Genomic DNA, 14,835 nt, shown 5'->3' with positions numbered 1-14,835 from the left:
GGAGTAGATGTGAATTTCTGGTACCTCTTATGCATCCTAAAATACTTGATTTCTGTGTCATTTCTTCTCTGGATTTGTTGAAGCCACTGGGCTAAGGGGTTGCTTCTGTTTACAGCTTTCTGTCAGGTCAGACCTTCACACTAGATACATAATTGTGGCTGTGCCCAGTGTCTGTCTGGCACTACTGGTGACTACATCAGGGTAAAGCCCCCCACTGCTGGTTTTCTGCTCACTGTGGCACAAAGCCTGGGACTTTCCAGGGTAGATGGTTTTCAGTGCTGCTCATCTGAACTGCTGAGAGGGATTCCAAGTGATGCCTCCTCTGGGAGCACCACTCCTGCTCTGGCCTGGGGTCCTGGCCACCAGCTTGCAAGATGATAGGAGACTCTTCTTGACTTGATTCCCGTGGTATTGTGCTTTCGCAGGAGTGGAAATTGTTAACAATAGTGGATATAAAGTGGTATTCCATATAATGTTCTTAATAATTTCAATTATTTTTTGACTAATTATAATTAGTTTTTAGTTCGTGAAAGTGACATAGGAAGCATTTATACTAGACATAGAAGCATGTCGTAGGAAAAAGAGAAGTGTCAGTCATTTTCATGTTTAGTTGTCCTTATATAATGAGCACTATATTTCATCTGCCACTTCTTTTTTTTTTTTTTGCTAAGGAAATCTCACCCTGAGCTAACATCCATTGCCAGTCTTCCTCTTTTTTTCCTTTTTTTTTTATGTGAGCTGCTGCTACAGCATGGCCAGTAACAGACGAGTGGTGTAGGTCCATGCCCAGGAAGCGAACCCAGGCCACTGAAGTGGAGCGTGCCGAACTTAACCACTAGGCCACCAGGGCAGGCCCATCATCTGCCACTTCTTTTTAATCTTTTAAACTACTTGTCTATTTTGTAAAGGTTGGCTGGGCTTAGTTAAATCTAGGTCACAAATCCATAGTCCATTTAATTGGAGACCCATGAATCTACTCCTCTTGAAAGACCACTGTCCTAGAGTATGCCTTAAAGTTTTTTGTTTTTGTTTTCTGGAAAAGCATATTAATGGTAAAGTTTTGAACTTATCCACACCTGAGAATATATTTGTTGGCTTCACATATACATGGCAATTCTACTAACTGTAGATATAGATAATCTTGAATTACACTATATTATTCTCAAAAATTGGTATCGTTGTTAAATTGCTTTCTGAGATTTGGCATGGTAGAAGTCTATGGCCAGCTTGAATTTTTGTTACTTTGTAAGTAATATATTTTATTTTCTCAAAGATTTTCAAGTTCTTTTCTTTATTTTTTTGAAATAAAAAATTACAGCAGCATATGTTGGATGTTTTCATTTATTTTTTTCTGGTTTTATTTGATCCCTTTTCATCTGCTTATAAAAGTTTCTCTTTAGTCTAGGAAAACTTATTTGATTAAGGCTGATTCTGTTGGTTTCTTTCTCATGGAAGCCCTATAATAGGTAGATAAGATCATCTGGTTCTTACTTCTATTAGTCGTATATTTTCCCTTATCATTTTTTACATTTTGTCCTTTCCTCTTGGGTTTTAAGAGTTGAGATGGGTCCTGTTAGAGATTCATGTCAATTCCTGGTAGAATCTTTAAGCCCCAATGAAGAGAGAAATAAAAAAAAGTTAAATTTACGCTCATTTTACTTTGCCTGTTGTGAGGCCAAGCAGTCTAGGGGGCAGTTGGGCCCCTGGAGGTGAGAGTCAAAATTAGAGGCAGACATAGCCAGGAGTGTGTTTTGCTAAAGAGCTTCCATTCCTTATTTGGAACAGCTCTCAGGCCTCGCTGCTGCAGTCTCCCCATTCTTTGGCAGGCTGGCTGTCCACTTTGTGTGAGTGACTGGTGAGCCCTTCCATGCCAACTCCCTGTCCTGTGCTGCCTCTAAAACCCAGAATACTTCCTAGTGCTGCTAATGGGAGCCACAGGGCTGACCCTCGCCTCCAAGCCTGCAGAGAGGCCTTGGCTGATTTCCTTTGTATATTTTCCTTTTGCATGTGAAATTCACAAGCCATGTAGTGACTACTCTCAATCCGGTTTCCTCTGTATTTTACATCATTGAAATTCCTGTGAATTTCTTTTATGTGGCTGACCCTCTTGCCTACTCTTTAAGGTTGATCCAGAGTTTTTCCTCATTCTCTATTGCTGATCATTTTTGCTTAGATCTGGAGGGGAGTAGTCTACACCTTGCCAAGAAGTCGAGCTATTCTCTCTTATGAATGCAAGTCTGAGGATATTTTGAAGTCAGGAAGGTGGGCACAGCCTTGGGAAATGGAGACTTGATAATAATCTTAAGTATCCTGCTAGAATGTTTCTTATCTGGTTACTCGTAATGATGAAGGTCACTGAATAACAATAATGACAATAATGATAACAATTGCCCTTTTAAAAAACAACTGGGAAATGGAGGATGTGGGTCAAAGAGTACAAACTTTCAGTCGTAAGGTGAGTAACTTCTGGGAATCTAATGTACAGCATGGTGATTATAGTTAGCAAGTATTAGTTTCAAGTATTGTATACTTAAAAGTGGCTAAGAGAGTAAATCTTAAATGTTCTCACGACACACACAAAAAAAGTGTAATTGTATGAGGTGATGGATATGTTAACTAACCTTATTGCGGTAACCATTTTTTTCTATCAAATCATCACGTTGTACTTTAAGGTGATGTTGTACATCACCTTAAACTTACACAATGTTATATATCAATTATATCTCAGTAAAGTTGGAAAAAAACCCACATGGTTGATGTGACTATATCAATATCAATTTGAGTTAATCTTTATATCAGCTTAGGAAATTTGGTGGTTGGATCTCCATTTTATTGCTGACACTCAGAGAAGTTTAATAACTTGCCTGGTATTGCACAGCTAATATATTGTGAAGTGGAATTCAAACCCGAGGTTGTCCTCAAAGTTTTTGCTCTTTTCTTTGCTGGTTGTCAGACAGCCTAAAGAGTTGTCCAATCTCCAAATCTCTTTTACAGTGTTCCCAGTTACTGGATTTTGATCACCTGTTGGCATTTTATTGCTTTCATATATACTGAGTCCTCCTCTGTGGGGATAATGTTGATATAAATAAGAGGAGAGCATGGTTTATCATTTTCTTATACTATCTGGAACTCTTGACTAGCAGTAGGGAAGGTCTTGTCCTCAGTACTTTGGTTTATCATCCATCCTCATTTTTTGTTTAAAGTAAGGTATTTATCTGCTCCTAGAGGAATTCCTCCTGTCGAGTAAAATAGTTTGCCTTCATGTATCCCTTATGTAGCCTTCTATGGTTATTTTGGTGGTCTAAACCTCCTCACCTGTCTTGGAACACCTGTGAGCCATGAGGCTGCTATTCTGTATGGTCACTGCTGCTGAGCAGAGCACTGGTGAGCAAAGTACTTTCAACAGCAGAATCTCAAGTGGTGTTTGGTGATGTTGCTGGTCATACATGCTTTACTACATCCAATTAGAATGAAAAAAAAGGAAAATCAGAGAAGAAGCAAAATCATTGACAATTTAGGGAACTCTCAGATAGATAAAATGTAGCTAGAAAGTGTTGGGGGTGGTCAGTGCCTGGTGGATGAGAACATTTTTGTTCTTACTTCACAATGGCAAAAATGTATGCATTTATTTTATAACTTGTTCCTTTGAGAAATACTGGTCAGCTCCATCATTCAATTTGTATTTTCAGATATATTGGAATAAATAAAAACATTCAATGGCTGTACAATGTGTCACTATAATTGTAGGATTATTCCTTGTTTTCTCTATTTTAATTGAATCATATCTTTTTTTCCTAGGTTACGGTCTTTGGTCAAACAATTAGAGAGAGGGGAGGCGTCAGTGGTAGATCTTAAGAAGAATTTGGAATATGCAGCCACAGTGCTTGAATCTGTATACATTGATGAAACCAGGTAAGCTAAACATGAGAAGAAATTAGTTCAGTGATGGTAGATTTTCTGTTATATGGCTTTTCTGAAATGTCCCCCATGGCATGTACAAGGCAGCATTCAAATGACTGGTCTTGGAGCTTTAGTTTCGACAAACAGATGGGGTAGTTTTGGACACCACTGTCCTGTACCTCCTCATCTCTAAAAGGAGCTAATAGAACCTGTCTCACACGGCCATTTTGGTAATGAAGTGAGATAATGCAAGAGGAGAAAGAATAATTTTAAAAAATATGGTAAGATTTTTAATCAAATGTAGAGTTCCACTGTAATTATTGCATATTGTTAGCCTCAGTCTATAAATTATGTTCATGTTTTAATTCACAATATCCATCTGTAAGTGGAGGCTCCTGAAGTGATAGAGAAGCATTTGTCCTCTTAAGCACTCAGTGTTCCTCCTTCAATCTTGTATGTTATTGATTTTCTTAGCAGACTCTTTCCACTTGAATTATCCAAAGTATTAAAGCACTTCCAGTTACTACATGCATTTGAAAGTAACAAAATTACTTTTCTTTTGAAAAATGTTGAAATGGTGTATATGAAGGGCTTTTCTTCTTTTTTCTAATTCAGACAAGCTCCTCTGTGTTTGTGATGTCTCACTTTTCTATGTCAAATTCCAATCTGAAAGGATTTCCCAGTAATCTAAGAAATGTGTGGTTTAGTTTTTGGTGACATGCTTGGTTCCTAATATAAGGAAATTTAATATCATAGTTTTTTCCCCAAATGTTATGTTTTCTCTCTTGCCCCCTAATTGGTGTGTCTAAAGGGGGAAAAAAAACAAAACAAAACCTTTTCATTGATGCCTGTTTTTATTGCTTATTTTTAGTAGGTCTTAATATAAGTCTAAAATGCAATTTTAAGTCTTATTGTAACTTACTGCTATTTATGTTCTGTTCTAATAGTTTGACCTATGAACAAGTTTGAAAAATCAGCTAAGCACACCTGACAGATGACTTAAATCACTGTGCTCAAATAAAGAACTGCATTATTTTGGAAATTTTGCTTGAATTTAGACATTTAAGTTTCTGTGATGTCTTAGCAAACTAGAAAGAATACCACTTGACATCAACTGGGTTCCTTACTTCAGAGGACTGGGTTTGTGTGATTTGGGTAATACTTTGCAAAGTCTTTATTTCTCTTTTTTAAATTTATTTTTATTAAGCTATAATTGACATATTATGTAAGTTTAAGGTATATAATGTATTGACTTGATACGTTTATATATTGCAATATGATTATCACCGTAGCATTAGTTAACACCTCTATCACGTCACATAAATATCAATTTTTTTTTTTTTTGGTGAGGAAGATCAGCCCTGAGCTAACATCCGATGCCAATCCTCCTCTTTTTTCCAAGGAAGATTGGCCCTAGGCTAATATCCATGCCCGTCTTCCTCTACTTTATATGGGATGCCGCCACAGCATGGCTTGACAAGCTGTGTGCCAGTGCGTGCTGGGGGTCTGAACCCACGAACCCCAGGCTGCCGAAGCAGAGCGCGCACACTTAACTGCTGTGCCACCGGGCTGGCCCCAAAATACCAATGTTTTTTTGTGTGCTGGAAACAAACTAGTCTGTTAGCAACTTTGAAGTTTATAATACAGTATTGTTGTCTATAGCAAAGTCTTTAAACATCGTTTTTTTTTTAAGCAAAATAATGCTACATGATCCGTGTATGAAACAAACCTCCCTGTGAATGCATTTTTTTATGTGTGTGAGGAAGATTGGCCCTGAGCTAACATCTGCCAATCCTCCTCTTTTTTTGCTGAGGAAGACTGGTGCTGGACTAACATCCATGCCCTTCTTCCTCTACTTTATATGGGATGCTGCCACAGCATGGCTTGACAAGCGGTGCATCGGTGTGCGCCCAGGATCCAAACCTGCGAACCCCGGGCCGCTGCAGCAGAGCGCGCACACTTAACCGCTTGCGCCACCAGGCCGGGCCCCCTGTGAATGCATTTTTAAATGGAAGGTTTATATTCCATTCAAATTTCACAGACCTTCTAGGAATAAAGATACCGGGTGCTCCTGAGTGCAGTGGATCTGGACCCACAGAGCCTGAGAAGGAGTATATTTGACTTTCTCTGACTCCTTTGTTCCTTTGTCTAGTCTGCTAAAGAGGGCCATCCTGAAACATAAATGGTGGGAAACACCATTCTGAAACACAAATGGTGAGCTTTCACAGCCCTTACCAAAAATGTGCTATATTTTTTGTGGCCAATTTAATTTGGCTTTTTTACAACTGTGTATGCAAGTGGGGTGGAGAGAAGGAGCAGATGTTTGAACAAAGAGCTGTAACTTCAGATTTAATCTCAGTGTCTTGGTTGTGTTTCTTGTGTTCAGGCGACTCCTGGATACGGAGGATGAGCTCAGTGACATTCAGTCAGATGCGGTGCCTTCTGAAGTCCGAGACTGGCTGGCGTCCACCTTCACACGGCAGATGGGGATGATGCTCAGAAGGAGCGAGGAGAAGCCGCGGTTCAAGAGCATCGTCCATGCAGTACAGGCGGGGATATTCGTGGAGAGGTAAAGAGAGCTGTCATTCAATGACCAAAGCAGTAAAAGGACCGCCAGTTTCAATACCCAGAAGCTTTGCTTTGATGTAGTTTTGATATCTTTATAAATACTGAAAATTCTGGATGGAAACAGTCTTAAATGAGAGATGGCAAAATCATATCTATTTTAATCTCTGTAGCTTCATTAGGACAGGCTTTTGCCTTTGCTCAGAATTCTTTCTGTTAACTAGAGAAGATTTAGCTTGAGTTCAGTCTCTAGTTTTTAAAGAAGGACATCATCTAATCCATCTTCCTTTGACGTGTGTGGATGGTGTCTGCATTTGGAACAGGTTAGGGATGCCTTGAGGTTGTTGACCCAGGGAGGACAATTCACTTAAGGAGTGTGAGTTCTCCATGACACTTTCCAATTTTGTTAGTCATTTTGCTCTTTGAAGTTGAATTGCTTCCCTTCCCCAGAAATAGATTCCAGAAATCAATTTAGTCTTTCTATAATCCTTATTGCACAATTCCATGTTTTAGAAATGCCACAGTCAGTTCAAAGTTCACCAGGGACATTTTTCTTCTTGTTTTTGACAGTTCTAAAGAACAAGCTCTTCTAAGTGGGTTGCCCATAGGAGTTCTTTGTCCAGTATAAAGTACTACATTGCATACTGTCCGTGCTATACTATAATTCACTTCTGGGAGAAGAGATGACCCACTTTAGTAATTTAATTTCCAATTTGGGGCACATAGATTAATTTTTGTTTGTTTGTATCCAGTGGTTCATTAGTTTGGGACTGCTTTACATTCTTTTGAATTTAACACTTAGACCACTTGAGTGACTATGAAAAAGGTTATAAAAGAAATTTTAGGTTTCTTGGGTCGCCAGACGACATGGTTTCTCATTGTTTGTCAATGCTTGGTATAAGTCTGTGGCCTGCTAATTCTTCTTTGTAAGATATATGCATTTCCCCCTCTGTCTTTGCCAGAATGTATAGACGGACATCAAACATGGTTGGACTGAGCTACCCAGCAGCTGTTATCGAAGCCTTAAAGGTAATACCAATGAAAAGGTCTTACAGTGTACATGGTATCCTATAGAAAGTACAGGTAAATTTGTTGCTGGAAAATAAGAAGGTTTTATTTACAGGTTTCCCAGTCATTCTTGACTTTTTTCTTTCATTATCTTTTACCGGTTTGTTCCAACAATATCACTATCTTTTCAGCCTTTGTCTTGCTAATTTTTTAAAAGCCAAAATCTGTGTGGGTTTCATTTCTTTCTACTGCTTTGGAGTAGTTGAGTGATCTGTGCAGTGATCTGGCATTATGAGACTCAGTTTGAATTTGGCCAGAGGAGTTCAAATTTGTTCTGGTTATAACATCAGGAGGATCTTTGGTGATCATAAGTGTACCACTATCCGATTACCTACTCTATGTCCATTTTATAGGTGAAGAAACTAAGACTCAGAAAGATTAAAAAAAAGACAGTTAATTAGATGCAGAGCTAAGGTTTGATACCAGAGTTCCAGGCATATAGTTAGCTCCCAGTAACATGTTACAGCATGAATGGATGCCCCAGAGCCCATGTTCTCTCTATCTCCTGTTTTCCGAAGACTCTCACTGAGCCCAGAAGTTCCATGGGAAGTCACGCGGCTGTTTGAGTTTAAATGGGCTAAATCCTGCAGAATTACTCCCAATCAGGCAAGCTCTTAGAATTGCATAGAATATCTCTAAGAGTCCCAAAGCAGATGTATTCCTCTAGGTGTGTGTTGATTCAGATCCACTAGGGCTGAGAGGATCCCAGCTGTGCTGAAGCTGATTTGGTTTCTGTATTTGAGAGTGGGGCTGCGCTAAGATCTAAGATCACTGGGCTGGTTGACATTGCGTGGTGCCTACACACAGAGTCGTGTCTGCTTGCTCAGGGAAGTCCTGGCATTCTGACATTGTTAAAGCCATTGTTAAAGCTATTACTATCTTTGAAACCTGAAAAATATATTACCTGATGATATTTTCAGAAGATTGCTTAAATTACCTATTCATGGAATCAGGGGTGGCAGTGCTTCTTGATCAATTTTAATGTCAAGAAAGAGCTATATAGGGCCATTTTGATTATGTATCTCATAGTGCCTTTCTCTTGTCTCACTAGCTGAATTTGTGAGATCCTATATATTCAGATTCTCAGTTCTCCATTTTCTGTCTCTTCTTAACTCATCTTAAGAACAGAAAGGATACTCAAGAAGAATATAGCAAGAAGACACATGGTTTCTCTCCCTCCTCTTCACCCCCACTCTAATGCCCAATACATCAGTGTAATTTACTGTGATGTTTCCCATTTAATCAGTGAAATCACTTCATGAGATGATATTTCATAACACCCATTATGAAGTTGCATTGATTTTTATAACTGAACCTGAATCATTCAGTGAAAATCTTAGGAACATTGAAAGCATCTTTTATCTTTAATTTCTTCCTTTATTGTGAACATAAATACAAGTGTTTATACCTGTACTAAGAAATTTATGAAAATATTTCTTCCAAATTGGAGCATCTTTTCTTTGCAGAATAACTGAAGAAAATATGGAACAACCTGTGATGTGTATGAATTGTTATGTTAGGCTTAGGGAAAAGTAATTCTCAGATGCACATATGTTGTCTTTCTGAGGGGAAAGTTACCTAGATGATTCAGGCAAAGAATAAGTACTCTCTCTCTGAATTGCCACCCTTCTCCACAAGTACTGCTGATATGTGCATAAGGCTAAAGCTGCTATTTCTCTTGGTCCTGTCCTCTGTTTGCTGGGGAAGTTCAAGACCTTTTTACAATGTAATATTTTTCCACCTCCTAGACTCTGGCTTTATTTGCAGTGGATTGGAGGTAAATTAGGGAGATCACACAGATAAATTCTTTTTTTTTTTCTGTTTTTATGTAGTGCCTGTTAGAAAAAGGTTATTTCCACTTCAATGCCAGCAGGATATATGGAACCACTATTGTTATCTTCTATTACAGAAAATTTCCCCAAAGACTGAGAGAATACAATTCAATAAAATAACCATCATGCTACTATGTTAACCTTTGTGATTAATGTAAGAACATGGCATAAAATTAAATTTAAGTAAGAGAATAATTAACCACCAGCAATCTCCAAATGTGTAATAGGTTGCATTTTTGTTCTTTTTATTTTTTCCATTCAATATATACTAGCTTCTAATTTGGTGTGTTTTATCTCTAGTCTTCTGGGGTGAGGTTATTGGAAATGTAGAAGTGTGCTGTTCTTTAGAAGGGCATCTGTTGTGTGACTCAAGAAGAGACACCCTGGATGGACTCCAGGTATACAGTGGGAGGAAATGAGGAGGTCGGGGCTTCCTTTGTGTGAGCCTGATAGGAAGTTCATGCAGCTTCTTCACGGGAATGGTCTTTGGACTGAGTTTGGTAAAAGAGGAAGAATGGTTTAAGGCAGTTAAATTAGGTGCCTGTTAAAGTGCAGATTCCAGGCCCCACACCTGGATTCTGCAGAGTCCTCTACCCGAGAATCGGCATTTTTCCTGAGCATCCCAGCTGGTTTTGAAGAACATTAAAATTTGAGAATCACAGCTAATGCCTCCTGAAAATGAGGGGCTGGAGAGGCCATCCATCATGCTGTCTCTATTTCCTCATACTCTCATTTCTCTAAATCCTAATTTTCAGAATAAATTGACTTTTTAGTATGATAATCTCTTTATTTCCAGTGATAGAGAGCCTATTTCTTTTTTGTTCATTCCAGAGAAGAGGATTAAAAGCTGTCGGATGTAACAAAGTGTTTTCCCACCTACTGAATTGTCAGTGGACTTTTCTTTAGGCCAGACAATGGATGTCATGACAACGCCAATTAGAGTAACCAAGGTGAAGCCTTAGGTCTTGGGTTAATCTTAAATGGCCCCGCTAACTATGACGTAGGTCCTATTGGAGTATTTAGGGCATGAGGCCTGGGTGACAGCATATATTCGTTGAGTTTACAATGTCATCTGTGCACAGTAATTTCCTAGGGGGTGTCAGTGGGGTTATTACCTGGTTCTGCTACCAAATGTCATTAGACACTTCATTTCATCTCTCTGAGGTTGCCAACTGTAAAACTGGGGAAGGTAACATCCATTTCTAGAGTTGTGATTGTTTGCAAATGTACATAAACACTTTGCACTGTGCCTAGCATAAAAAATGTGCTCAATACTTGTAGTTATTTCTTTAGTTATTGTAATGGAGGAAAAGTTCTTGCAGGCTGAGGTGAGGTTACCATGAAGTGTGAATTGAGACAATCCAGTTGAAACCTTTTCGGAAAAGTTTGGTTTTCCCAATATACAGTTTGTTTTTGTATGTCCTGGCATCCGTGAGAGAGACCCTTGATGGCCTTGAGATGATCTTGATGGTTGGGATGTTTGGAGAGGGATAGGATTGGGATGGATGGATGATGTTGGAATGTAGTGGGGGCTGAGGGGAGAGTTCTCTTCCAGGGAACCATCTGATACCTTGCCTGGACTCAGTGTGGTCTCACACGGTTCCTTATTGTCACGATCACAGCAGTGCACTTTCTTTAACTACTCAAAGTGAGACTCTTGACATGATGAGAAACCAAATGACTGTTGCTTTGGAAAAGTTTGTGGCCTAGGGCCACACCTTTCTTTATAACATCCAAAGTAGCTAGTTATAAGTCAAAGACACATCAGCCAATGTTTACGTTTATTTTGGAGTAACTATTTATAGATAAATAAGGCTTTGAACTTCAAGAATGGTGTGTGAGGAGTGTGTTCAGCTCAGCTCTTAGTTCTACTTTTTTCAGTAAAGTGACTTACAGATTTTAGGACTACGTCCCCGGATCAGTGATTCCAGAAGTGGTATCTTTTTTCTGTCCTATGAAATGAAGTCTTTCTCTTTGGTTTCAGCTCAGCAGTTTGGATTGAAGTGACACATTATTTCGTATTCTATATCATGCACGTTTCTGAACACTTTTAAGTGAGTTATTCTCAACTATGGACTGACAGGAAGTCAGTAGGTAGTACCAAGGGGCTGCGGAGAAGTTTAGAGTAGGAAGTACCCTCAGTTATCGTGAAGTGAATTAAATATTTGAAATTTGGCAGAAGTAGTGGAAGGGCTTAATGGAAAGAGACTGAGCTTAGGCATCAGTTGAACGTATGTGTGTGTTCTGGCCCCACTTGTGTCCCTAGCACTTGCTTGCTATGGGTCGTAGGGAAATTAGATAACTTCTCAGTTTTCCAATCTGCTAAATATGACTTATAATACCTATCACTTAGAGTTGTTTGTAGGATAAATTCCATATTCATCACTGATCACAATGCCTAACATATGGTAGGCACTCGATAAATTATAGCTGTTTTTATTAGTAATAAGACTATTTAATATTTTATCAGTAAATGCTAGGTAGAACTGCCAGGTTGGAAAAAGTTCGAGAGTGGAAAGAGTGTTAGACTCTTAGGCTGTGAAATCTCAGATGAGGACTGCAGGCCAGCGCCAAAGTAGGGAGGTTGGTAGCTGTGTAAGCGACTGCGGACTAATGCATTCTTCCTCGCTGCTCTGTCCTGCAGGATGTGGACAAGTGGTCCTTTGATGTCTTTTCCCTCAATGAAGCCAGTGGGGATCATGCACTGAAATTCATTTTCTATGAATTACTCACACGCTATGATCTGATCAGCCGTTTCAAGGTCAGTGCCTAATTAAAAAGAACAACTGCACACATTTGTCCATCCTTACATGACTTTTGGGCTAAGACCAAGAGAATCTAACATAGACCCAAAACTGCTCTGGGTGACTTAGGAAGCATCGTCAGGACAGCCGCTGCTGTGACCTCCTCTGTGGTGGGAACTTTTCATTACTCCCTTGCCTGGTGGTCTCATTGGCAGGAGAGAGGCTGGAGCTGCCCATTTAGATCCCAGTCTTCCTACGGGTACAACTAGAAGCCTGAACTCACAGACCTCCCCCTCAGGCTCTGCCTACAGATCTCATTTCAGCCTAACTTCGTGTACTATCCACCACCAGCGACAAGTAGACAGTAATGGAGACTGAGTGCACATCTGCTGTCTCTGCAAACTTCTTTTTCCACCACATGTCTCAAATTCAGATAAATACTCTCACTTATCATCTGTGCCAGATCATTGGTATTTCCCAGCCATTCATGCTTCAAATTAATGCTTCAACTTTAAGTAAAGAACGAGACTTGTTTCCAGTGTTCAACCCCTTCAGCCTCCTAATACTGCGGACTCTGGAGGTCGGGCCAGGTTTTCCAGGAACCTGTGCTTTCAGCTGCTAACAGCTGTCGTATCACACTCCTCAGACTTCTCTCATCATACGGAGGACCTTCTGAAAAATGCAGGTCTTTTTCTGAATAACAAATTAATTTCTCTGGACAGCACCATTCTATATTGCTTTTCTAAGGACGGCATATCTGGGGGTGTATTTCTTACATAGCCATAAATACTTTATGGCAGTGGTCCTTAATTTCTTTTGCATCAGAAACCTGCTTCAAAACCCAGTGGGATGCTCGAGACCCTTTCCTCAGAACAAAGCTCCCGTGCACATACACACACCTTTACCTAGCATTTCAGTGGCTCAAAGGCCCCAGGTTCATTGGATCTTCATTTTTAAAAATGATAATGAATTAATCTCTCACATCTAAAAGGCAATATTTAAATTTTTAAAAATCCACAAATGGTAGCTATAGAAGAATGTGCCCAAGGCATTACGGACTCTCACGAAGCACTATAGTAGCGTTGTCCTTATTTTTTTCTTATGAATATGATTTTTAGTCTCCTGGAACACATACTTTCTCCTTTTCCCCCAGCCTGGTACTTGATAATTTACCCTAACCAAGGAATTGATCCAGAAAACTATTACAGTGAATGTTTTCAGAGTCTCCTTAATTTTGTACAAGTTTTTTGCAATTGTTCGCTTTCTGCTACATAGAAAAAGAAGGTATATATATTATATGTATTTGAGACAGGAAGCAGTTAGGCTAATTGGAAATATTATTCCAAATTGCAAGGCACCAATAATAAATTGCCAAATAATAACCATAAGAACACAGCCTGTTTCTGGATTACAGAACAGACTATCATGTGTTTGTTTTTCATGTGTTTGGTGTATACAATCACTGCTTCTAAAGGGCATGGTTTTCGGGAGGAGGCAGCTCATGTTTGTTTTGCAATCATTTTATTACTTGAGATCTTTGTGTACATTATGTTTGCCCACAAATAAAATAAATGAGACATACTGCATAGTACGTGTTCATTTATTTCTCAAGATATGAGACTTTAGCCATTACCTGAGAAATAGGTGAATACACACCCTTCTGCCTTAAATGTCTTTGAGATGATCCTGTGTCATTTCCCTGGGCCTCTGGACTGGAAAACAAAGAATAATTTGTAGGGCAGACCAGGCACTTCCTGTCAGATTTTAAAATTATATGATAATTTCTTCAGTGATTTTTACTGACTTTGAAAAGTTCTATTTCCTCATGTGGTATGTTATGCCTCCAGAAAGAGGCAGCTAGAGTGCCTTAGACTTTTGCGTCCTCACTTAAAGCCACTAAATCACTAACTGATGAACCTTGCTGCTCTCTTTCAGATCCCCATTTCTGCACTGGTCTCATTTGTGGAGGCCCTGGAAGTGGGATACAGCAAGCATAAAAATCCTTACCACAACTTAATGCATGCTGCCGACGTCACACAGACCGTGCATTACCTCCTCTATAAGACCGGAGTAGCGGTAAGTATAGATAGGAACTCTTAGGTTACACAAAAGATGTGATAATGATTTTTTTATAGGAAGCTGTTCCTATTCTGATGAAGTTGAGCCCACAAGAAGTGCACTGTTTTGTGGACTTCTCGTTCCCCAAGAATTACCTAACCAATCATGGAAAGTCTTAAGGTTCCTCAGTGCCTCTGAAATTTTCTCCATCTTGGACTTAATGAAATAAATATCTGGTAGTGACTTGCATCCTTACTAGGCCATGACCAAATTAAATATAATTTCTAGAACTAAATATGTATTTCCAGATATGGAGAGTGGTACTATTAACCTCTTGCTATGGTCGAGCACAATGATATCCATGCATCTTGAAATTGTATTGAGTATACTTAGCAACCATGTTGCAGAAAGTTAGCTTTTGGTTTAAACTGCTAGTTCTTTTTCACAAGGTTATTCTCATCCTATTTATGTGTATTTGATTTTTTTTGAACCTAATAGTCAATCTTTACCTCTAATCATTTGAAATTTGTCTTGCTTGTTTTTGCCCAATGTTTCAGCTCTTTAGATGTTTTTTTGTTTTGTTTTGTTTTGTTTTGCTGAGGAAGATTCACCCTGAACTAACATCTGTGCCAATCTTCCTGTATTTTTTAGTATGTGGGCTGTCAGCA

General features: G+C 39.1%; 1 protein-coding gene across 6 annotated transcripts in view; it reads left to right on the top strand.

Annotated features, from left to right (window-relative positions):
* Positions 1–14,835, top strand: part of PDE1C (phosphodiesterase 1C) — a 515,800-nt gene that overhangs the window by 411,767 nt on the left and 89,198 nt on the right. For all 6 annotated transcript variants that reach the window (XM_058527845.1, XM_058527853.1, XM_058527815.1 and 3 more), the window contains 5 exons: positions 3,799–3,912; positions 6,287–6,469; positions 7,428–7,494; positions 12,010–12,126; positions 14,045–14,185. In XM_058527845.1, the coding sequence (XP_058383828.1) occupies positions 3,799–3,912; positions 6,287–6,469; positions 7,428–7,494; positions 12,010–12,126; positions 14,045–14,185 (622 nt within the window). The remainder of the gene's footprint in view (positions 1–3,798; positions 3,913–6,286; positions 6,470–7,427; positions 7,495–12,009; positions 12,127–14,044; positions 14,186–14,835) is intronic.

The sequence above is a fragment of the Diceros bicornis genome, chromosome 3 (genome assembly GCF_020826845.1).
Source record: "Diceros bicornis minor isolate mBicDic1 chromosome 3, mDicBic1.mat.cur, whole genome shotgun sequence".
In the NCBI taxonomy this organism is placed as follows: Eukaryota; Metazoa; Chordata; class Mammalia; order Perissodactyla; family Rhinocerotidae; genus Diceros; species Diceros bicornis.
The sequence above is the reverse complement of the archived record's forward strand: the minus strand, read 5'-3'. Positions and strand labels throughout refer to the sequence as shown.